Raw genomic sequence first — 25,642 nt, forward strand, 5'->3', positions numbered from 1 at the left:
AGAAAAAAAATCTGAACTTTAATTGTGTTTTCCCAAAAGTAGCCGAATGTAACATACGACATTATTTTATTGAGGCAACGAAATGTCAAAAATAAATCCAAATCCAAAATAGTTATTACGATTTTAACTGTGAAAATAGTTGAAAATGATTTTTTTTCTCTGTGTGATAGTGGATATGGATTTATTTTTCACATTTCAATTTTTTTACATCCAGATGTATTTTTGTGTGTGAATAATATGGCCGTAAGTATAGGCCATTTTAACTTTAGTTTTATAGAGATGAGAGATAGAACTTCGCAGTGTGTTAGTAAAAGACAAAAAATTCTTTTCAACTTTTGCACTTTTGATAAATTTAATGTAATTAATGTACACGATTAGAGAGAATTGCTTAAGAAATGTATAGTTATTTTCCATAAATAAATAAGTGTTTATTTACACTTGAGCCGAAATGAGAAAATTTAGCAAATTATCACATTTCGAAGTCAAATGAAATAATTGCCTATTAGAATTATCATTGAAAATGACATAATTTGCTTAATTATTTCACTCTTTGGGCTCTAGTCGAAACAAGCTAATACAGCCCTATTCTGGCAAACCTCACAGATACCTCACAAGTCAAAAAAAAGCTTCACAAGGTAAGGATAACTCGATTTTATGAGTATTTAAGGTGTACTTACAATGGCCTTTTTGCTATAAGTGGTTAGTTACAAAAAAAATCAAATTTTTCATTTCTTTCTTGCGCCATTTGTTTTTGGAAAAAAAACTAAAAAAAAATTGTTTTGGAACCAAAAACTAAGCTTTTTGCATCATTGTTTCACAATTTTGGGTCTTAAAAACTGTCGTAAAATGAGTTTGAAAATTTTCACTTTAAAAAAGTCAAATTTTTCATTTCTTTCTTGCGCCATTTGTTTTTGGAGAAAAAAAATTGTTTTGGAACCAAAAACTAAGCTTTTTGCATCATTTGTTTTACAATTTTGGGTCGGAAAAACTGTAGTAAAATGAGTTTGAAAATTTTCACTTTTTGACTTTTTTCAAAAAATGCTTGTTGTAGTTATGCCTGTATTTCTCACAAACTTCTTACTAACAAATGTCACACTTGTGAGTTGTGATTTGCTTCAGAGCAGATCACAAATTCTAAAAATTTTGGCTTACGAAAAAATCATAAGATTCTTTTGGCTTTGAAGTTTACTAGAATAGGCATGTTAGATAAATCCCACTTTTACGCAAAATAGTCATAGCTTTCGAAAAAAGCTATACCCATATCGACCATAGAATTTATGAAATTTACCTGTTTTTTTTTTCCAAAGTTTAAAATATTAAAGAGAAAAGAAAAGCAAAAACACCATTTGAATCATATTTCTAAGAGCCAATTTTTCAATCTTCTAATAAACAGTCAGTTAACTGTTCTACGAATAAAATTATTAGGCTCATAAACAATCAGATAAAAACATTGAATTTTTCAATCAAGAATAATTTATTCTACAGAATAACAAAAAAAAATTGTCAAATTCAAAAATATTTAAAATTAAACGTCATTTTTATTCATGATTGTTTTTTTTTTTTCTTGTATTCCACTGTAATTTTTTTTCAAAATTCTTTCAAAACAGCTTTGACAACAACTGACACAATATTTTTGTTGAGATTATTCCTTAGAATAATTTTTATTCGTCTCTGAAAGAAGCAGATAGTTTTATTCTAAGGAATAAGCTATATCTGCTTGTTGAAAAATTGATTTTTTCTCTATCCTTAGGAATAAGTACTAAATGACTGTTTAACTGACTATTGAAAAACAAGAATAAATTATAAATATAATAAACATCTTTTTTCACTACAAATCCGTTTTCCTTTACATTGATTTTTGAATCCAGAAACCTCGAAAGAATTGTCTTGGATTTGAAATTAAATCTCTTTCACTATTCGAATTAACTAATACAGGTAATATCATTCGGTTAACGTTCTGTAAATCAACTTGTCCAGATCCTTGTGCTTCCGGTGATGAATCCAACATTAAAAATCTTTCAAGATCTATTTGGCGATTTTGTAGACGAGCAATGCTGTATTGTAATCTCATCAGTTGTTCTCTTTCCAAATTTTGTTCGACTTCCATTTTATTTAAGATAGCACGTAAATTTAGTAACTTATTATAGACAAAAATAATCATTTGAAAACTGACACTTTTGGGGGTAGATGTAGTTGGAATGTTTCTTTTAGGAGTCAAATTTGTTAAATAAATATGTATACGAATTTCGAAAACGTATTTCGGCTCTTTTTTTTTCATTACATTTCTGAAATCAGATAATTCTATTTCAGTGCTGCCACTAATATCCATGCTATTAATTATGGTTAATTTTTTATTGATTAGTCAAAAGTGTTACCAGAGTTCACGTTTTAATTTTATTTTATAATGCATACAAAACTTAATAGGTATTTGGAAATTGTATGAAAACGAGATCAAATAAAAAAATTGGTTGATTTTTCTACATATTAATAATCAAAACGTTTGATCGTTTTGATGTGTGGCCATGCGACCCGATCGTGAGTTTCACGTGAAAATTTTTTCACACGGAACAATTCGAACAATTCGCAAATCACCTGAAAAATGGTTGAAAATAGAGGAAAATATCCGAACGTGAACAACTTTTCGCCCAAAAATTCAAAAAAATTGAATTTTTCCGGGTGGAATCTTATTCACTTAAAACCCACGATAGGGCTGAATGTGAATGTTTCATATCTTTCTTTGACGAGTGGGAGACTTTATACTGCTTCCTTTTTTACTTTTATTTGACGATGTTATGATCTCGATGTCGAGGGGATCAATACTCAACGAGTTACTGGTTCACACTAGTCATCTCATCTTGTGGGAATGAAATTTCGTAATCGTTTTTTACGAATTAATTTGCTCTTACTTGATATTTTAGTAAAAAAAAAATAAACGAAAAATTAAAAATGGCTCTAATAGCAGTAGAAAAACTCGAACTAAACTTCTAGATTTTATAGAAGAATCCTCATATAACGACCTTATTACTAAGTTCGACTATGTAATGCGATTCTTTAAAAGATCAAAAAAACAAAACAGAAGAAATATTTGAAGAATTATCAACGGTAAAAGAGAAAAACTTAGTCGGCCCTAGCGAGGTAATCCGTCGGAGCGGAAATTCTCCGATTTCATACGAAATATGCTTCGATGTGTTTCCCACAGGTAAAAACTATCCGATTCGGATGAAATCAGACAAAATCGGCTCCGACGGATTACCTCGCTAGGGCCGAGTGTCTCTAAGAATAGTTGGCTTCAGAAATCGGCGGCAAGCCTCAAGGTGTTTTTGCATTTCGTCACGTGAGTTCTTATTTGTCCTACAGACCATTTTTGCCGAAAATGAGTTATAGATGCCATCTTATATTTTCGACCACGCTCTTTCCATTGGTGCAATCAGAATCGTCCTATCTCTTTTAGTTTTCGAGATAAAAAAAATGATTTTGTCCTATAGATACGGTGACCATATTTCTGGAAGCGAAACCCGGGACGGATTCAAAAATTCGCTGGATCGATTTGAAAATATTGATTTGATAATTAATTTTTTTTTAAATGAGTTTTTTATATTTTTTCTTTATTTTGATATCAAGATTTCATAAACGATTTTATGGGAGCTTTTTTGTTGAAATCGTTTAAGTCGTTTACGAAATCAGAAATCAAGAAAATGGTTTTATAATAATGTCTGTTAATAACTTCAAAAAAAAATATTTTTTAATCAAAATCGGGAGAGCTGTTTTTTAACATTTTAATTTTATTTTAAATGATTTTGAAATTGTATGATCTTTAACACAACTTTTAACATTTCCTTAAAAGTTTTGAAACTTATCTGGTATCTTTATTCTTCTATATGTTGTTCTTTATTCGAAAATATTTTACCTGGTGTAGCAACCTTGCAAACAGAAGCTGGAACTAAATAATTGACAAACATTTAAAAAAAACTAAAGCCTAGTCTGGAAGCGAAACGAAAATTTTCGCAGCTTTGGTAACGAAATTCTTACCTGTGCTAGAATATATAAAGATTTTTCAATCGTTTGTCATTCCCATTTATTTGTCCAGGCAATTTGTCTTGCAGCAAAAGTTTTTTGACTTTGGAGAGTTGGAAAAATTTTCGTTTTGCTTCAGGAGCATACCAGGCTTAATGCTTTATCCGAAAAATTAGAAAAATTTTAATTTCCAGCCACTCTTTTCTTGTTTTCCGTACAAAGTATTTAAAATATTGAATACAAAAATCAGAGAATGTCCAAATACGGGACAAATTACAAAATACGGGACACTTATACGTCCCGGGTTTCTTAAATAAAAACCCGGGACAAGCTGTAGAAATACGGGACAGTCCCGGGTAAACCGGGACGGATGGTCACCGTACCTATAGACCAAGTTTTTTCTATGAATTGTATGCTTATTTGTTCTATATACTTTTTTGTATGCAGTAGGACAAATACTGGCCTTATAATTATGCAAAATTTGTGCTGAAGCTATATTTTTCACACAAATTGACTAAAGTCATCATAATAGCTTCTCTTAGGAAGAGGCAAAATACTCAAATTTTGAAGTCATTGCATTGCCAAAAGTATCGTTGCTAAATGCTAAGGTAACAATCTCTAATGAAAAAAAGAAGGACATCATCCATATCGTCCCTTTTATTCGTGAACCACGAATCTACACAGCAAATTTTGTTCAGTTCTATGTGAAATTAAATATATGAATTGAACAAAAGGAAATCAAGTTATGTTTAAGAGAAGACATATTAAATTAGTTGTCTCTTAACTAAAACCCTTGTATAATATTTTCGTTTATTTTTTTAAACTGAAATAAAGAATGTATTCAGTTTCGATTTTTGTATTCAGTAAACATTTTTGGTTTACTATTTTTTCTGTTTTTGTGTCCTATATCCAATACAAATTCCAATGGAGAATAAATTTTTAGATTTTGTTTTTCATGTGTCTGTAACTGTATGAACAGGTGTCCTATGTCCATTTTACTACTTTTTTAAAAACTCAATTAAATCAATATTGAAAAACCGAAAATTGCAGATTGCTTTATGTATGGTTTTGTAAATATATAACCCTTCAAAAAACATACAAATCACTGTGATTAGGGTCAAAAAAATAAGTAAACCACCACTTTGAAGCTTAAAAACGCTCTCCTGAAAAGTTAAGTTTTTGGTTTATAGGACAAATAAGAACTCACGTGACGATTTGTCTGTCCTAAATTCAGGGGCGTAGAGGCACTCCTCCATACTCCTACGTACCATGAGTTCTCACAAATTGTTAACTTGAATAGATGAGCTATGAGAATGATCTTTTTTCAGGCGAGTTACTTTCAAATCCACGTGGCATTTAGGATTTTAGCATGAAAATTGATGCAATTGACTGTGGCCAACAACAATAACCAAGCAACGATATCACTTATAATAAATTGGCTCGATATTCGAGTATTGGAAACATCAAATTGGGTTCAATCTAATTTTCAGTGGAACCAAATTAGGATGTTCACTAGTTGCAACTTGCATTTAAGAGAACCTGCTCAATTCTAGTTCTTTTTTAATAGAGTTCCTATGAGATTAAGAGCGGATATTGAATTTTGAGTGTTAGGCTCCTGTAGATTCCGTAACAGGTGATAGTAAAATTGCTTAAACCTTACTGAATAGTGTTTTATGATGAAGTTGGACGAGTCTTTCCCATACAAAAGAGGACAGCCGCAAGATGTTTCTTATAAACCACACAAGCATATAAATGCGAGTAAGAAAATGTCAATTTAAAAATCACCTTCATCGCATCAGAATTAAACCGACCACCCTTCGGTCTATTCTATTTTAAAAACTTTACAAAGACTGAATCCTTTTAGTGCCAACCCTTTTCTTGAAGCAATAATTTAAAAATCATTTACAATATTTGTTTTTATATATTCCATAGTTTTATATTTAATTTTTGTTTTTGTATTTTTTTTTTATATTTATAAAAAAAGAAAGCAAGAAAAAAAATAAATCTAATTCTAAGTGTTGTCTTGGGGGAGAGAGTAGTGAGGGATGAAGAAAATGAAAATAAAAATAAAAATCGGCAAAATATATTTGAATATAGTAAAAAAATAAACTAAAAAAAAATAGTTTATAAACCAGACGCCAATTAAGCGTATACAAAAGAAAAAAAAAAAACTACAATATACAACTACAAAAAAAAGTTGTAAAAATAAATCCTCATCCTCCTCCTCCTTTACTCATCATTATCATCATCATTATTATTATTGTTATCCTTCTATTAACTATATAAAATAAAATATATAAAACATTTTCTTATTTATGTTTTACGTTATTACAAGAAAAAATAAGAAAAAAAATGTATTAAATTGAAAACAATTTCAAAACAAAATCAATATTTAATGCAATATTCTTGTTTTTTTTTTTTTCATAATTTAAATATTTTTTTTGTTTTGTTTATATTTTTGTTTTTTTAAGAATCAATTCAATTAAATTTTGAAATATAAGAAAAAAATAAGAATTTAATATTATAAAAAAAAGAAAGAGAAAAAAAAGACGTATGTAAAGAAGCACTAATTCGCAATTTTTGTGAAGATTCGCCTCATTTATCTCTTCCTGCAAACGAAACGAATCCTCATTCTCCCAAGTGGAGTGTCCAGTGTGTGTGTGTGAAAAGTGAAATAAATCAAGAAAAGATAGAAAATTGTTGGTTTGTTGAACTGAGATGAAACTGCAAAAATGGAAAATTGATTTTGTAGTTTTTTTTTGTTTTTGTTTGTTGCTGTATCAGATAATTTGTGAACTGAGTTTTTGTTGTTTGTTTTCCTTGTATATAAATATATTTATATATATATATATATATGTTATGTGTTTATTATTATTTTTAATATTATATGCTGCGACGTGACTGCGAGAATTTATTCTGCTGCTGGAAATCATTCCACCACTTCTACTTCTTCTTCTAAGTTTTTCCTTGAGTCAAATTTGTTGCGGTATTATTTTTTTATTTTTGTATTTTTCTTTTAGTATTTGAAGGGACTAGTGCTGCAGTACGCCATGAGGTCCGATTACGATAGATCTACAAAAAAAGAAAAAAGAGGGTAAAAAAAGGTAAAAAGAGAAAGGAAAGATGCATCATGTTGAGATGCACCTGTTTTCTACAAACAAAAGGACAAGAAACAAAAAAGAAATATAGCACAGTGCATATATGATGTTCATAAAAAGGATCGGATTTCCATACAAATGCATATATTTTTAGGAACACCTTGGAAGCGAATTATGTACATATACGAATTAGGAAATTTTCTTTAAAACGGCATTCAATCGTTAGTGCATATTTTGCATTTATTTTCATATATTTAAAAATGAATGCATGTTTTTCGAGCATTTTTCCCAAAAATTGGAAAAAATTACGAAATTACATGGTTCAAATTTTTTTTGCCAAAAGTGACTAAACGTCAATTGGAAAAAAAATGTCAAAAACGTAAGCAAATACTGTGCAAAACTGACTAACCAATGTTGTCAAAACTCATACAAAAATTAACTAAACACGATCAAATGATAATTTGTATTATTTAATAGTTTATTTTGGGCAATTTTATTTATTTGTTTTAAAAGCAAACCCCAATAATTCCAAAGAGTTACATACATCTTTAAATTTTGGAATGGTTTCGTATATGAACTTTCATAAAAGTAAAATTAAGTGTTTTTATAAAAAACAACAGTTCGTCTCAAATCAAAGTTTATTTTCTCCCTTCCAAGAAAATTGAGAACAAATAAACAAAAAACTTAATTTTATTGGCTCAGTACGACAAATCAACTAAAAAATATCAACAACTCATGCTTGTTTGAATGAAAGAAATGCTAGAGAAAACAATAAACATACAAAAAATCTGAATTTGTTTATTAATGATTTCTATAGTGATGAATCCAAAATAATTCAAAAATAAAAAAAGATATTTACTGTTCAATTATACAAATAAAAAGATGTGAATAGAATTTTAAGTTATGAATTGCTATCATATAAACTGGATATTTCTTCACCTAGTCTAATATCAATATCTTCGATAAAGTTATCCCAACTGCCTTCAAATGATAAGTAATTGTATGTTTTTTGTATTGCCCGCGGATATGGAACGATGCAAGCCCGCGAGTCTTGCCTCCCCTTTCTGAGGTTAACCCAGCGAATCTCACAGACGGATCAATTAATTAAAAAGCCGATATCAAGAACTGTTCTTTATTATTTTATCGTAATTTTAGAAAAAGATCAGCTCCGTCATAAATGCTTCCTTCCAGAGAGCGAATGAATTTTATTTATTTTTGCTCAATTTTCCATGGGACTTTTGATTTGCAACGACCTGTATGTGGTTTTAAATGCAATATTTTGAGTGCATATTTTGTATTTAAAGTGCCTGAAAATCCTATCCCTATTCATTTATGGGCGACCCAGCAGTTTGTAACACCCCCAAATTTTTTTCTCATTCGTTAGAGAATTGGGTGAATATCATAACCCTGTTTTTCGCATTCGTGAAATTTACTTTTTGGCCGCTATCTTGGCTTTTAGTTTTTATTAAATATCTCGAATTCAGTTCATCCTAGGTAAATGTTGGTTACACAAAAAACGTAGACAGTTAAATTTCGCGTCTTTTATGTTAAGAACACTTTGTGGAAATTCAAAATATTAATAAAATGCACGACTGGGTCGCACGAACTTGCTCTTAGAGTTCAAGTTGCGTAAATTTTTAAGACTTTTTATATAGAAACTTAAGGGCAGGTCTACCCAAGCAGCCAACTTAAATCTCATGTAAATGAATTTGAATGTATTAGTGCACTTCTCTTTGCCATGATTTCACAGCTTTGAATAACATTTTTGCTCTTCGACTCTTTTTTCCCTCAAAGTGAAGCAAAAAAAAAAAAAAAACAAAAACAAAATGAAAAGCCACACAAGAAGATAGAGAAAAGAAATACCTCTATGCACAAGAATACGACGCAAAAAACCAGACGGCAAAGGAGATACATTTTTGTTGTTTCATTCATGGGATGTGTGAAAAAAAATGCTAGGCAGGCAGACGCAGAACAGTGATTTTTTTTTTATATTATCCTTTACTTATGAACATAAATAATATGTATTACGCATGAATAACAAGTTCTTTTTTTTTTTGTTTGCTAGATCTAATTATGTCATGTGTTTTATTATCTTTTGTTTTCTAATGATATTTGTATAGGTTCTTAGAAAAATATATGTATAAAAAAAAACGGCAGGCGAAATCAGACTTTTCAAAAATATTATAGTACCTATGTAGGTACATAATTATGCAGGTATATCTAGCTATGCAGGATTCGCAACCCTTTCACTTTTTCAATTTAGGTAGGTAGCTAATTCTTTTTTTCGCAGTAGTGTTACAAAGTAATATGTAGGCTATATATATAGGCTATACAATATGTACCTACATATTGAAAAATATTTATTGGTGCTTTCTATCAGTGCGCTGCGTCCTGCGGTGGCAAAGTAATAAATGATTTTTGATCATTTAGGTGATGATGAACAATGGAAAAATAGATTTATCATCTCAGTCATTTCCCGGAACATGGCGCTGGGCACCCACATAACTACAACGGCTACCTACTAAAAGTAATAATTTTTTTGAAAGGGTTGTAAGAGCGCTACATAAATATATGGTAGGTATATACATATTTAGGTAGGTATATACTTAGGTAGGTATCTATTAGTTGTTGTTATGAATTATGAGTATGAGGACAAAGCGAGGAAAAACGTCGCACCAACTATAGGTACAGTAGCGAGCAAAAAAAATGCAAACGAAAAAGGTTAAAAGAGTTTTACATGATAACTAAGTCATTTTACATCGTTATGCTACCAAATTTGGCACACAATATTGAAAATGTTTTATTTTCACGAAACAGAGTCGATTTGTGGAATATCTTACTTCAAGACAATTATTTGGTCAAAAGTCTGCCTAAATATGCGTTTTTAGCCGAGCAAAAAAAATGCAAATGTGTAAAAAACAATAAAGTATAATGATTTATTCATATTTTTTGTTTATGTTTTTGGTTTTTTAGGTTCATATTTTATTAATATTTTGTTGGGAACCCTTTATTTGAAACAAAGGCGCGGATTTTTTTGGTATTGAGTCTATTAAAGACTATCATACATTTTATGGTATTTGTTCACATTCTGATCAAATTTGCTCCATCAGAACTTTGCAATTTGAATGCTTTCGCTTTCTAATCACCCGATCTACAAGATCCTACAAATTTTCTGTGGTATTGGGGTCTGAAGATCGCGTTAGACACTTCAGAACAGCGAAATTGGTCATTTTCAAAAAGCTTTTTTCTAACCGGCTGGTGTTTTTGCGGTCATTATCTTGTGTAAACAAGCTGTTTTCGGGGATATTGGACTAAAAATGTGGAACATATGGGTTTCCACAATGTCCTTGCACATTTCTGCATTCATCCGATTTATTCTTTTCATTTGGCACAAGTGACACACTTCTCGAGAAAACAAACCCTAAACAAAAACTTACTATTAATTTCTTTTCATGAGTATTTTATACTTAACCCACACCTCCTCCGTGTTTAATAGCAGGAACTTGATAAATAGGGTTATATCGTATCCTAGAGGCCTTCACAGACAGTGAAAGCCATCTGACAAGAACAAGTTGAACTTGCTCTCATTGCTCAAAAAAATCCTACCTCACTTTTTCACTTGTCCAATGCATATGGCACTTCGCGAAATCAAACCGCTTTCTGCTATTAATTGAAACTTTGTAAGGTTTTTTTTTCCGGTCGTCTTGCGCAAAGTTTGGCCTCAAAAATAGCTTGTTTACACAAGATAATGACCGCAAAAACACCAGCCGGTTAGAAAAAAGCTTTTTGAAAATGACCAATTTCGCTGTTCTGAAGTGTCTAACGCGATCTTCAGACCCCAATACCACAGAAAATTTGTAGGATCTTGTAGATCGGGTGATTAGAAAGCGAAAGCATTCAAATTGCAAAGTTCTGATGGAGCAAATTTGATCAGAATGTGAACAAATACCATAAAATGTATGATAGTCTTTAATAGACTCAATACCAAAAAAATCCGCGCCTTTGTTTTAAATAAAGAGTTCCCAACAAAATATTAATAAAATATGAACCTAAAAAACCAAAAACATAAACAAAAAATATGAATAAATCATTATACTTTATTGTTTTTTACACATTTGCATTTTTTTTGCTCGACTAAAAACGCATATTTAGGCAGACTTTTGACCAAATAATTGTCTTGAAGTAAGATATTCCACAAATCGACTCTGTTTCGTGAAAATAAAACATTTTCAATATTGTGTGCCAAATTTGGTAGCATAACGATGTAAAATGACTTAGTTATCATGTAAAACTCTTTTAACCTTTTTCGTTTGCATTTTTTTTGCTCGCTACTGTAGGTACTGGTTATTTATGGCTTTCTTTTTTATTGTTTTCAATTTCAAAATCTGTGTCCGATATTTTTGTGGCACTTCTTTTTACAAGATTGCCAGTTGTGTTAGACCAGTGCCAATTGTTTTTGAAAATAAAAAAATTATTAGCAGCATATGGGTGGTGAGAAAATTTAGGATAAATGGTAGGTATATGAAAGGGGAAAAATAAATTGCACACAAACAAATTGGGGGAAAGGGGGTGGGTGGGCGAAAAAGTGGGGTGGGTGTCAAAAATCGTGTTTTTTTACGATTTGTGCCAAAAGTAGAAACCATTTTTTTTTATAAAACCTCAAAAAAATGCAAAAATAAAATTTTTTATTTTTATCTTTTACAAAAATAGTTAGATTTTAACCAAACTTGGTTAAAAATTATTTTGTTATGTGTTATATCTACTAAAAATGTTTCTTGAGCAAAAAGTAAATTTTTGGATTTTTGACGAATTTAATTTGAAAAAATAGCCTATTTTTCAATCAAAAAAGTTACCGAAAAAATTTTTGATTTTAGAAAAGTTTGGGATGCAATTATTAAGATTAAAACGTTTTATTGAAGATTGTGTGAAAAAAAACTATACATACTTTTAATTTAGAAAATATTGAGGAAAATTGAAAAAGAAAACAAAAAAAAATATTTTTAAGATTGATGTTTCCGTAAAGGACAGTAATATTGGCGAGAAATAATTTTTCATGGAAACCAAATTATACTTTTCTTATGGCCTTTGACCTTCTTAATATGAATCTAGCATTAGAATAGCTCTAATGTGCAAAGTTTATGAGATATTGAATTTTGAACGTCCAAAACACTATTTTTGTGATGTTTTGGCATGTTTATATGTCAAAAACGTGATGTGATAGAATTTTTCTGAATTCGGATTCGAGCTCAACGCACAAAAAACCATTAGAAAAATATATACTTTAATTTCTATAAAAAAAACTTTTTGACTAGTGAAATCGAACAGGGCAGAAAAAACCGAATGCCTTGTTCGACTACCTACGATGTACCTACGAAGATTTTGGTCTGCCAACGTTGCGCCATTTGGTTTTTAATGATCTATTCAAAACCAAAAGGGCCAGTTAGTATTTCAAAATAAATTAACATTTTCACAATCTTGCAAAACAAATGATGTAAGATATATTATATTTTTGTTTTCCTTAATTTTGAGCTTTATCATGTATTTTTTTTCCAAAACTATTGATTAAAATATGTAGGTAACTTGAATTAAAATATTTTTCTGTATGCAAATCAAAGATGAACAAAAAAACGGTATGCAATATATCTACAATATCCTTTCTCCTCCTTTTAGGTATCACCCACTCAACCCTTTTCTCTCACAATGTTCAACAGTAGTCCAGTGCATTTATAATTTGACCCAGCAGTTTGTACCACCCCCAAATTTTTTTTGCTCATTCGATAGAGCATTGGCTGAATATCATTACCCTGATTTTTCGCACTCGCGAAATTCACCTTTCGGCCGCCATCTTGGATTTTAGTTTTTGTTGAATATCTCGATTTCTATTTATTCTACATAAAAGTTGTGTATACAAGAAACGTAAGCAATAAAATTTCGCGTCTTTTATGTTAAGAAAACTTTTTCGATATTCTGACTATTAAAAAAGTTGCAAGCCAAAAAAGTAAAAAAAACCGAAAAAATGACAATTTTAAAGTTTTGAGGACTTTTTATCAAAATTATGAAAAAACGTTCCGAGAAAAGATTATTCACCTTTAAATTCTCTACAGCTCTGCTATACAACTTTTTTTTCTATCTCTATAAATACAAAAGTTATTAGTATTTTTTTCTGTTAAAAATGCTCTTTTTTGTTTGTGTTTTTTATCTTTACTTTTTTCTTAAATTTTTTTTTTACCAAATCTTGAATTTTAAATGATTAGTGAGAATTTTAAAGCTTTATGTTACAAGAGAAAATTCAGGACCTGCAATTTTTTTATATTTAAGTCTCTTCATTTCGTAAAAAGGGCTATTTTTTAACCAAAAATTATTAATAACTTTTGTATTTATAGAGATAGAAAAAAAAGTTGTATAGCAGAGTTGTAGAGAATTTTAAGGTGAATAATCTTTTCTCGGAACGTTTTTTAATAATTTTGATAAAAAGTCCTCAAAACTTTAAAATTGTCATTTTTTTCGGTTTTTTTTTACTTTTTTGGCTTGTAACTTTTTTAATAGTCAGAATATCGAAAAAGTGTTCTTAACATAAAAGACGCGAAATTTTATTGCCTACGTTTCTTGTATACACAACTTTTATGTAGAATCAATAGAAATCGAGATATTCAACAAAAACTAAAATCCAAGATGGCGGCCGAAAGGTGAATTTCGCGAGTGCGAAAAATCAGGGTAATGATATTCAGCCAATGCTCTATCGAATGAGCAAAAAAAATTTGGGGGTGGTACAAACTGCTGGGTCGTCCATATATGAACATCATAAATGCACTGGACTACAGATGTAACCACAGAAAACAAAAAATGAAATTTTCTCCTCTCTGATGTACCTACTACATATTATTAGGTAAATACATTATATAACACTGATTGTTGACACATTCATTGTCTGTTGCAGAATTTCGCTCACCATTTGATTTTATGATTTAGTAAATTCTAATTGTCCTTTAAAATAACTACTCTTCAACCCAACCAATGTTCAAGATAGGTACCTAGACCAACTAGTAATTAATACACTATACAGATTTTATTTACAAGTATCTTGAAAGAAATAAAAGTAGATAGATTGTATCCTACCCAAAAGTGTTTACAAATTTTTAACAACAATATCTACGTAGGCATGCTAATGGCTGGCGCACGCCGACGCGCCGCCGCCGACCGACGACACCATGTCTGTCGGTTACGAGGACGCTGGTAGTGGCACACGACCAGGATGATGTCCCGAAAATGTATTTTATTTGTGTTTTATGACTTTTCATTATAGAACAGACCAATAAAGAAAAAAAAATTATGTCGAAACTAATTCTACCTACTTTACTATGTATGCAAGCTATGTTCCTATACACTATATATATATATATGTACCGAAAAGTAATATTCGTTCATCAACGATAAAAAAAATATTGCAATCATGACCATGCACAAAAAAAAAAAAAAAACAGTACATACCTAACTTACTTCTCTGAAAACAAAAACGAAAAACATACAATTACTGTCACCCATACACAAAAATCAAGCAAATATCTTGCAACAAAAAAAAATCTGACCTTCCACAAAGTCTAGCATTTAAAAAAAATGAGACAAATAAAAAATAAGACAAAAAAAAACAGACGAGACGAGAGTCAAACAAAAAAGTGAGAAAAAATGAGAGCGGATTTATTAAAAAAAAGAGAATACAGCGAAAAGAGAATTTTTTAGCGCTGATTTAGCAGTGGAATTTTGTTGAACTAAAGTTATTTGTGTGCGTGATCGAAGAATTTTTTTAAGGTGAAAAACGCAAAATAGACACAATTTCAAAAATTAAAATTAAATATACCATGCATGAAAAAATATTTTTTTTTATTGGAACTTATTGACAAAATAACAAAAAAAAAATAAAAAAAATAAATTGATATTGTCAAGGTTTCCCTTCTTTCACAACGACATTATACATATTGACATATTCAACTGCGTTTATAAGTATGTTAGATCCAAAAAATTAAAAAAAACAATCAACAGATCCCAGCTCTGAAATATATTTTATCATATTAAAATAATAAAAAAATTTAAAAAAAATTATTTATGGATTACTCGCCATCAAAACAAAAAAAAAGACACCAAACCTATAATTTTTTCAGATTTTTTGTTCCAAAAACTCATATTTTTTTTTATAAAAAAAAAAAAAAAAATACAGTAATGTTAATGAATTTTCAGGCTTTAAAAAACAGTTTATTTTGTTTCTATAACTATTGAACTTTAAAAGTTATGCGAAATCTAGCATTGATGTTTTTTGGAAATTTGCCCTTTTTTTCGGGGTTTGGCAATATTTTTTTTCAGACAAATTATAACAAATTTCAAAAAAACGATTCAGTCGAGACTTGGAGGTATTTGTTGTTATGTAAAAAAAAAATATTCACAAATAAAAAAATAACATTTGATGAATTTCCCAGCGGTTCTTAACAACACACATCTAAATTTGACGATTTTTCATAGTTTTTACTGATTTTGACAACTACAAAATTTTTATTTTTTTTTTTAAGCCACTAATATATGTCACCAAATATATTCTTAATCCAAAATCGTTTATTTCAATAAAATCTTCTCAAAAATGTGGATTCTACAGAGCTTCGCGTAAAGTCTTAATCATTTTTTGGCCCTGACACATACCCTTAAGAAATGAATATAAAAATAAAAAAAATTAAAATAAATTTTTCAAAAAAATAAAACAATATCTGATATCAAATCGCCCCACAAAACAAGTATGCAGTTTTATTTGATATATTAAGGTGCATTTTTAGAAAAAAAAATTTTCAAAATCGTTAGAGCCGTTTTTTAAAAAATATAAATAATTTTTTGAAAAAAAAGTTTAAAAATAAAATTGGTATGCCATTTTGTAGAAATAACTAATCAACATCTAAAAACAAAATTTCAAAAAAATTCAATGTCCCGTTTTCGAAAATTTGATTTTTCAAAAAAAAATTTTCAAATTTTTTTTTTAAATCCAAAAATTATTTTTTTCAAAATTTTATTTTTGGCTTATATTAAAATTATATAAATGCTTTTGTATAAAAAATTTCGTTGAAATACAAAAAGTTGTTTTGCAGAAAATCCGATTTGAAAAAATCGGTCCTATGGCAGGTACCGTTAATAATGATTTTCAAAAAAAAATTTTTTCTTCAAAAGATAGACCTTGTTTAAAAACTAACATTTGAATTTTTTAAACAAAATCGTTGGAGCCGTTTTCGTGAAATTAAACTTTTCCAAAATTTTTATGACAGGTACAGTTATTTTTGGTCAAAAAAAATTAATTCCAAAAATCCCTCTGGAGAGTCTCCAAAAACTGCTACATAGCAAGTTTGGAGTCAATCGGTCCATCCGTTTAGGCTCTAGTTCCTTATACAGACAGACAGACAGACTGACAGACAGACGGACAGACGGACTTCCGGGACCCACTTTTTTGGCATTGTCTATCATCGTAATGTCCATAGAGGAAGGAATACCTAGAGAGCCGACTCGTACCCCCCTTACCTAAAACACCCGCAAATTTAATTTCAGAAAATCTCTCTTATTTTTCTCTTGTTTTCCTATCTGTGAATACGTGTGAAAAGTACAATTCGTTTAATACCTTCCTTTCACCAGTAGATGTCCTCACAAATTTTGAATTTAAACATGATTTTGGTTTGTACATGAACTTGAATAGCTCAAATAGCTCACTCCAGACACCCACCTTTTAATAAATATGTACAGAAATAAAAAAAAAGGTTCGTGTTTTGAATTTTTATATTATTTTTTAATGAATTTATTTCCTACTGAGCACTTAAATTGTTTTTAATTGTTTTGAGCTCAACTCCACAGTTGAATGTGTTGGTGCCATTTAAAATGCACGGGAAAACTACCACATATAAGCACTGTGGAGTTTTTCCTCTCATTGCAGCTTGTAGGGTGGAAGAGAAAAACCAACCGAAGTCGCGTCTCTAGGTATTCCTTCCTCTATGGTAATGTCATGGAAAAATGTTATCTCAACTTTTTTTTTGTACGAATGCATAACATGATATATAGTACCTATATCGCAAGTAAAAAAGTTATAAGCCAAAAAAGTTAAAAAAAAAAAAACAAAAACGAAAATAAAGACAATTTTTAAGTTTTGACACGGTTGCCACTCCTAAAAAAAATTCATGCCAAACTAAACAAAAACTTTCGAACTTTGAAGACTAGTTTATTTTTTTTATTTTAAAAAAGCGGCTATTGGAATTATACCTCAAAACACGAGATATTTGATATTTTAAGATAAAGCCTAATAAATATGCATATTTCGCTAAATTTAAGCTTCTATACAAAATTTAGTCCATTAAGCAGTATACATTTTCGTTTTCAACTACAATTTTTGAATATGACTTCATATGACTCGTCCTTAATAAACATAATTATTAAATTTCTATAAAATTATCGATCAATTCTCTACTAAATACGGTTTGTTGCGTATTTTGGACTACTAATTGGAACGATATTTAGGAAGACAAGTTTCAGTTCACAGCGAAAAGCTATCGTTATCGAGAGTCATCATAAATTGTTTTCCTAGTCTAAGATTGCTGAAATTAACATGAGTTTTCAACGTGCTAAGTAAAAAAAAGTAAGCGATATTTTGGCAAATATGAAAGAAATCGAAGAAATTTGGATTTTTAGAGATTTTTGAAATAAACATTTTTTTAACTGCGCCGTTTGGATACAAAAAAAAATGTATTAAATATTTTTAGGCTTTCTCGTGAAAGATAATTCCAAGAAAAAACTTTTGAGCTTATTTTTGTTGAAACTGAATACTTAGTAAAGAAGCTGCGAAATAATAAGCGAAGGAAAAAAAAATAAATTTTTCATATAAAATGGTTTTTTTCTTTACAACTTCAATCGATTTGAGCGAGTCAAAGACGAACGATATTATAATATTTTGGCAAGAGTACGATAACTAAGTCGGTGAAAAATAATAACGGAATTTTGGGTCTATCTCCCCCCGTTTAGGCGGGAGGGGCAATTTTCTAAAATATGACAAAAAATTAAAAATAAAATTATTAAAAAACAACGGCAACATTTAGGGTGATTTTGTTCACTAGAAGTTGAGCATAACTTGAGGATTTTTATCTTCAACTTCTGGATTTTGTTTTGTTCACGCAAAGTTGACGTTTTTAACTTTCGATTCTCAACTCGAGAGTTTATAAACTTTCGGTTTTCTCAACTTCCGGAAAAAGTAGAAGTTTGCCGACCAAACTTGAGAGTTTGCTTTAAAATTATTATTTTTTTATTTTTCTGTCAAAATTTTGTTGACAGTTATTGTGATAAAAATTAATGTTCCGAAGGAAAAAATCGAAAAATAACATTTTTTGCAAAAACAAAACGAAAACAAAGACAAATTTAAAGAGAAAGAATTGCATTATTTATTTTTTTATGTACATATTATTAAAATGTACATTTATTAAAACCTTCAAATTTAGACATTTCTTTGTGAAAAAAAAAAACATTTTTTTCTGGTGCTAAAGACCATTTCCGACGCTATTCACATCTATCCAGTTACATTTATTTCAATTACTCCGCATTTTATATTACTGACAGCCATACAAATAATATAATTTTATCAAATCAATCAAATGATTTGAATTTGAAATTCTTGAAAAACGGCGCGCACGTACAATCGGACTAATAAAAAATCTTCGACATTTTGAACACCAAAAATAAAACACAAACTTAATTAAAATTCTAACTGATGACAAAAACATAAAAAGATGATTATAAACTGACATTATCTGTCTTTGCTGTCACAAATATCCCAGGGATATTTTCAAAACTGAAAGTTGGCCAACTTTTGTTTTTTAAACTCGAGAGTTAAGAAAAAAATAGTGAACAAAATAGATTCTCAACTTTTGTTTTAACTCTCGAGTTAAAGTCAACTCTCAAGTTTGTCAATTTGAGAGTTTGCTCCAAGTTGAGCAATAGTGAACAAAATCGCCCTTACAGTATGAATGATACCTTTTTCAAAAGCCAAAATTCTACACTTAATTCTAATTTTTAAATCAAGTTATTTCAATCAATGGTTTTCGAAATAATCGATTTCAAAGTCAAAATTTGTGAAAAACAGTTTGAAAAAACACATTGAATACATTTTTTATCATGACTGTGACATTAAATATGAAATTAATAAATGAAATAAGCTGCCTTAATTAATTTCTAATCAAATACTGAAAAGCATATGCTTTTATGCCTTCTAGTTTTTGAGAAAATTAACTTTTTTATCAATTTTCATTTTCTTGGCTATTTTCGTCAATATTAACAGCTTTTTAACTTTAAAGTATCATGTCTGGTCCTACACCCAAACTCGCACCCGCCCCAAATCCTATAATTGTGAGTCCAAGCAGGGGGGTTGCAAGCGGGCATACTGCTTGCAAGCATTATGGGGGGAGATAGACCCCCCTCCCATAGTAAAAAATGATTGTATTGAACTCCTCTACAAAATACCGTTATCAATTATTGCCGCCTTAGTTATCGTACTCTCCCCAATATTTTTTTACATATTATTAAACCATAGACCCTAATACAACTTTTGACCATTATTACATTGCAAAATTAGAGTACTTTTTTTCGGCCATACAAAAGTGACACACCCCTTCTGTTACTTTTTTTTTTAAGTTTTTGTATGTCTTTCTTTAATTACGAGTATTATTGAAATATTTTTGCACAAAGAAGGACATTTTGAAAAAAGAGGACAATTTACTTTTCTTTTTTAGCAAATATATTAACGAGGACACGGTAACGAAAAAAAGGACTCTCCTCCCAAAAAAAGGACGGATGGTCACCCTACACATATATGAACATCATAAATGCACTGTACTAAAAGAGAAGAAAATCAGGGATGCATCAAAAAGATGCACCTGTTATTCTACAAACAAAAGGACAAAAACAAACAAAAAAAAGAATAGAAATAGAAAAAAAAACTCACAACTTGGAGCTGCTTCATAACGCCGCTGTATCTGATCGTATGTAAATTTGACAAAGGCGTCATATTGCTCGGCGAGCTTAGTAGTCAAAATTGCATCATACTTCTCCCTGAGTTCATCCTCACGCTCCTTCAGCATCCTCTCACAAATCATTTGCACCTGTTTGAATGTGAACAAAGCCTTTTCCGGATGCGCCGCCAAATTGCCATGTGTTGGACTATCAGACCGACGACGTGGACTCTCCGGGCCCATTTCCGAACCCGAAGATTCCGAGTCTTGCATGCGTTCAGCTGAAGCATACGTCAGCTGTTTGCGACGACTTAAACGCTTAATTTCATCGCGTATATTTTGGGCCATTTTGTCGGTGGACATTTTGCCAGCAAATGGACTTTCAGGCAGCAGTGAATCTGCATTGTCAATAGATAGATTTCTAGTGGAAGCACTTACGGTATTGAGACGTCCACATGGACAACGTTGTTGCATTCCACCACTCAAGCCGGAGCTCATGCCACCACCGACAGTCAAGCCAGCTGCGGCAGCAGCTGACGAGGAACTTGGTGAGCTGTGAGCAGAGGAACGCCCTCCCCCCTGACCACCGATCATTGACGAGGTAGATTGTCCAAAGGGATTGCAACGACGCCGTTTTGTTGGACGTTGGTTAATCGATTCCCAGTCGAGGGAGCGTTTTAAAGTAGCACACGCCATATTGTTTACTTAATTTCTCACAGCAGTTAGCAAGTTTTTTGAGAGTCGTCGTCGTCTTTAAGAAAAAACGCACGCACGCACACACACACACAGTGTCTGTCTCTTTTTGTCGAAAAAAAGATAGAAGAGGAACAAAAAGAAAAAAACTCTTGTATTTTTTTCAAAATGGTCTCTTTCTCGTTTTGGCTTTTTTGTTCGACGGTGGTGATTTATTGTTCTCGCTCTAACTTTTTGTTCTTTTTAACGTCGTCGTTTTTAATATTTTTTTTTTTGACTTCTGCTTTTTTTTTGTAATATTTTATATATTTTGCTTTATTATACAAAAAGGCCACTTAGAGAATATATATTTTTTTTTATGGAGAGGAATATTTTCTTCAATTTATTGTATTCTTTTATTCTTCTTCACTTTTATTAATTTAGAGATTTTTCACAAATAAGTTCTTTTCTTTTCTCTATTTTTTCTTTCTTTAGAGAATTTTTATTGAAATTTTCTTTCTTGAGGCTTTATCTATATAAAAAATTTTATATTTTCTTTATATTGCAACACCACTCTGTATGAGGGGAGTATGAGAAATGAATGAGGGATTTGTGGAATTGATAGGAAAATGCTTTTTGATATGAGGCTTATTCAGCTTGGTTGTCGAGTTAAGATGGGTGTTAGAAAGAGTAGAATAGATTGGATAGTGTGAATTTTTGGAACGGCCGGAATAAGGAACATAATGGTTGAAGTGTTATACAAATGAGAAAATATACGGTGTGTCATCGTTTAAAAACACATATAGAAAATATATATTTTAGTAATTAAAAAAAAAAAAAATTAATGACCATTTTATGAATCATAATTTAGAAGTGATGATATTGATTTTAATTATTGAGTGGGTAGCAAAAAAATATATATTAGACTTTAAATAAAATGTGATACAGAATTTTTCACGTAGGTGGATATTTTATGTAATATTTTTTAATATATTGCTGAATATTCTGTTAATTAACACGTGTGAACAAGTTCTAGTTGGGTATTTCTATAGTTTATTGCTGGATTTACATACGTCTGCATTTCCAGATCTGCATTGAAAGGAGACACAGTATTTAAGAACCACAGATGTTGGATAGAGAGAGTAGATGAAAATTCAGACATCTTCACAAATGCAGATTATGGGAAGATTATGGCGAAGACGAACATGTTCGTCTTCATCAATGCCTCTCCTTCATAAGTACGGATTTCAGGTATTATATCTATCCCCCTTTACTTTTCTGCATGCAGACGTATGTAAATCCAGAATAATGCTGGATTATAAAGTTTCAACTAGTTGGTTGGTTTGCATATACTTGCTATAATAATAAAAGTTGACAAGAATATCAAAGTTTTTCATGTATGTATGTAAATTATTTTAGAAAACTTAAGAATAATAAATTAAAAATATTTTTTTTAAAAGAAATTAAAAATTGTTTTGCTAGAATTACATCGAAACACAAAAGTAACAAAGTAGGGGTATTCATGCAACCTAGAAAACTTTACCACATCGCAAAATGGAAGAGTTTACCAAACACGTTTCATGAACGCCCCTAAAATCAAAATGCGGTAGATGCGGTTGACGGCGATTTATTTGAAGCCTATTTGCAGCTAGAAACTGAAAAAAAGTATTTGAAATAATTTGTTTCTGTTTTCTTATATGTATACATGCACCTCTTGCAGTCATTTTAGTTTATTTTATAATCAAAATTAAACATCAAAAGTTTTTCAAATATACATATACCAGATTCAGATAGTAAACTTTTCCACAAAAAATTGTGCGGGAAAGTTTACCATATTTTGGTAAAGTTTTTCCATACAAATTTTGACAGCTGCGTTTACCACATTTACCATTTACCACGTTTACCTGGTTTCATGAATACCCCTAGTATTTCAATTTAATACAAAATTAAAGGATTCATATCGAAATTTCTACAAAAAGTTACTTAATAATTTTTTTCAAATTCTTCTTGCATTTCATGGATAAAAATTTGAAAAATAAGAAAAAGAGTCGAAAATTGAAAAATCACATGCATTGGCTACACACTGTTGTGCCCAATCACGTTCCACTTTTACATTTTCTAGGAACAAACGTCAAAAAGAGGAAAAATTTAGCAATGCAACTGTACTATCCTCAGAAAATTCAGTTCCCTTCGTGAGCATCTTCCCCCTTCACTCCTCATCCCTCTTGCCTACAAACTCACTGCTAAGGCCAACGGTTCTCAACCTTTAAGAGTGTGCGGACCCCTAACAAAAAAATTATCAGTTTGCGGACCCCTTTCAAGAATAAATTTAACTTATTATTTTGTAAAAGTATCTTTGAATTAACATCGTTATAGACTATTGCAGACTGTGAATCCTGCCCATTAGACCGGAGCGACATTGTATGGGGAACAAATAAAACTGAAAAATAAAAAACATACCCCCCGTAGAAGTTGCATTGGGTGTTGGGTCCAAAAAAAGGATAAAAAGATTTTTTTTTTAATTTTTAAAATGAACGCTAGTTGTCGCTGTCGTGCATTCATATTGAAAATTGAAAAAACCAAGAACAAAATGGGCTTATACACATTGTATGACTTGCATTTTTTCAAACAAAAAAATGTTTTAGTTAAGTTATGCATTTATTCTTCTTTAAAAAGCAATTGAAACTTGAAAAAATGAGCCTAGAAAGAAACGATAGATCTGGGGTCGAATTACGGCATACGTTCGTTAACGAATGGTTGCTATGTGTCTCTATCGTTTTCTAATAATTAAATAGAGAAATAAATAGTCAAAACGTTAACGTATGATCGTAATCGTGTGCCGTAATTCGACCCCAGGTCTTACGAAGTAACGGAGTAGAAACAATTTTTTAAATATTTTTTAGTTTAAAACTTTATAGCCCTATTTTGGCAAACCTCACAAGTTATGAGAACCTCACAAGGTGAGCTGAATTTGATTTTGTGAGGTTTTCGCGTCACAAAAACTTTCGAATTTGTGATCTGCTCTAAAGGAGGTCACAACTCACAAGTTGGATTTTTGCTAGCAAGAAGTTTGTGTGAAATAAATCCTCACAAAATCGAGTTATGATCACCTTGTGAGGTTCTTGTGACTTGTGAGGTTTGCCAGAATAGGTCTGTAACAGACCGTTTCGTTTATTTTTTTTTAATATGGTTCCTTAATTTGTTATAGAAAAAATTAATTAAAAGAAAATTTTCTTAAATAAAATAGGTACCTACAAGGAAACATAAATTCTTGCATTGCAATGCAAGACCCCTAGCGGTGCGGAAAAAAATAAAAAACAAATCATTAAATTATGCAACTTTTGCAGGGGTAGAATTTTGAATTTCCAGAAAATTAAATTTCCCTCCGGCCTACTGCCCATGCCCATATCATTACATAGAAAAGCACTTTGTTGCCCCTTTGTAATTAAAATTACATTACATGTACCTATTAATGAGAGTAGTAAAAAAATGCAATAAAATGGAGTGAAGAAATTATTAAAAAAGATAAAATGAACAAAGTTTGTTGAGCGTCACATTAGAATAATTTTAAAGACGTATTTCTGATGCTTTATGGAAAAGTTGTCACGGATCCCCTGAAATTTTAGGTGGACCCCCAGGGGTCCGCAGACCACGGGTTGAGAACCGATGGCTTAGGCGATTGAAAAATCACCGTGTAGCCTTGGTAGCTTTACTTGCTGTATAGGGCAAGGTTTTAATCAAAACCTCAATGGCTTTCGTCATGACATCCATCGCTGTCGGTCTGTTCGTGTGTGCGTCGAGCTAGGGCCTAAACGGATGGATGGAATTGCTTGAAACTCGGCACAGAGGATTTTTGCGTAATTTTCAGACCCGTTTTTTTTTTTAATTTTTTTAATATCTCCTTTTTAACGCATACCGCCCATATACCGGTTTCGAGGTGTTGCAATTTTCTCGAAAACGGCTCTAAGATTCCGATTAAATTTTCTGTACGTAATAGTCTTACTGATTCTAACAAAACTGCGTTTTTTTTTGTTTTTCTCAAAAATTCGGAGAACGCAAATATGGCGTTTTTTGCAAAAATTGGCATATTTTATAGGTTAATTTAAAATTCAAAGACAGGTATTTCTTATCCTTTTAAAAGTGTTAAATATAAAAAGAAATTTTAAAAGTTTTTGAAAAACATAAACAAATTTTTTTTGTCAACATGTTCGCTGTCAAAGTTTTTCGTTTCGCTTCAGCAGCGTACTAGACTTATACTATGTTTCCACCTACGCTAAATCCGAGATTTAGCTAAGTAGATTTAGAATAAATCTCGAGATTTATTTTAAATCTACTTCGCTAAAACCTAGATTTGGGTTCAGCTACCCTAAATCTAAGGTTTTCACCTACTTTCAATCCGAGATTTAGAATAAAACTCGAGATTTGTGCTAAATCTACTTAGCTAAATCTCGGATCTAGCGTAGGTGGAAACGTAGTATTAAAAAGTGAAAAAGTACAAAAGTGAAAATTTTCAAACTGATTTTGTGATGGTTTCCCCGAAATGAAAAATTTACAAAAAAGATGCTGAAAGTTTTTTTATTTGGTTTAAAAAACAATTTGTATACTATTTTTTTAGTGAGAAAATACTTTCACTTTTGCAAAAAGTGGCCATTGTATGTAGTTAAAAATTTTTTATGATCAGCGAAAAATTGCGTATATTTATTAAAGTACAAGTATAACAGTTATATTTTTCTGTTGAAAAAGAGTTAAATAATCAAACACAGCACCCTATTTTTTTTTCTCAAAACGTTTCTTATAGAAACGAAACGATATGCCAACATTCCATATTTCTCAAAAAATGACATCTGTCAA

General features: G+C 30.6%; 1 protein-coding gene across 1 annotated transcript; it reads right to left on the reverse strand.

Annotated features, from left to right (window-relative positions):
• Positions 1 to 5,922: 5,922 nt before the first annotated feature.
• Positions 5,923 to 21,392, reverse strand: LOC129906656 (akirin). Its single transcript, XM_055982491.1, has 2 exons — positions 20,113 to 21,392; positions 5,923 to 7,086 (listed from the first exon to the last, which is right to left on the reverse strand). The coding sequence occupies exons 1-2, from the start codon at positions 20,813 to 20,815 to the stop codon at positions 7,076 to 7,078; spliced, it is 714 nt and encodes a 237-aa protein (XP_055838466.1). The 5' UTR covers positions 20,816 to 21,392; the 3' UTR covers positions 5,923 to 7,075.
• Positions 21,393 to 25,642: the final 4,250 nt, after the last annotated feature.

The sequence above is a fragment of the Episyrphus balteatus genome, chromosome 1, assembly GCF_945859705.1.
Source record: "Episyrphus balteatus chromosome 1, idEpiBalt1.1, whole genome shotgun sequence".
Classification (NCBI taxonomy): Eukaryota; Metazoa; Arthropoda; class Insecta; order Diptera; family Syrphidae; genus Episyrphus; species Episyrphus balteatus.

Bases quoted from the DNA above. Each gene is read 5' to 3' on its own strand.
- LOC129906656 (XM_055982491.1), bottom strand. From the start codon at position 20,815: ATGGCGTGTGCTACTTTAAAACGCTCCCTCGACTGGGAATCGATTAAC.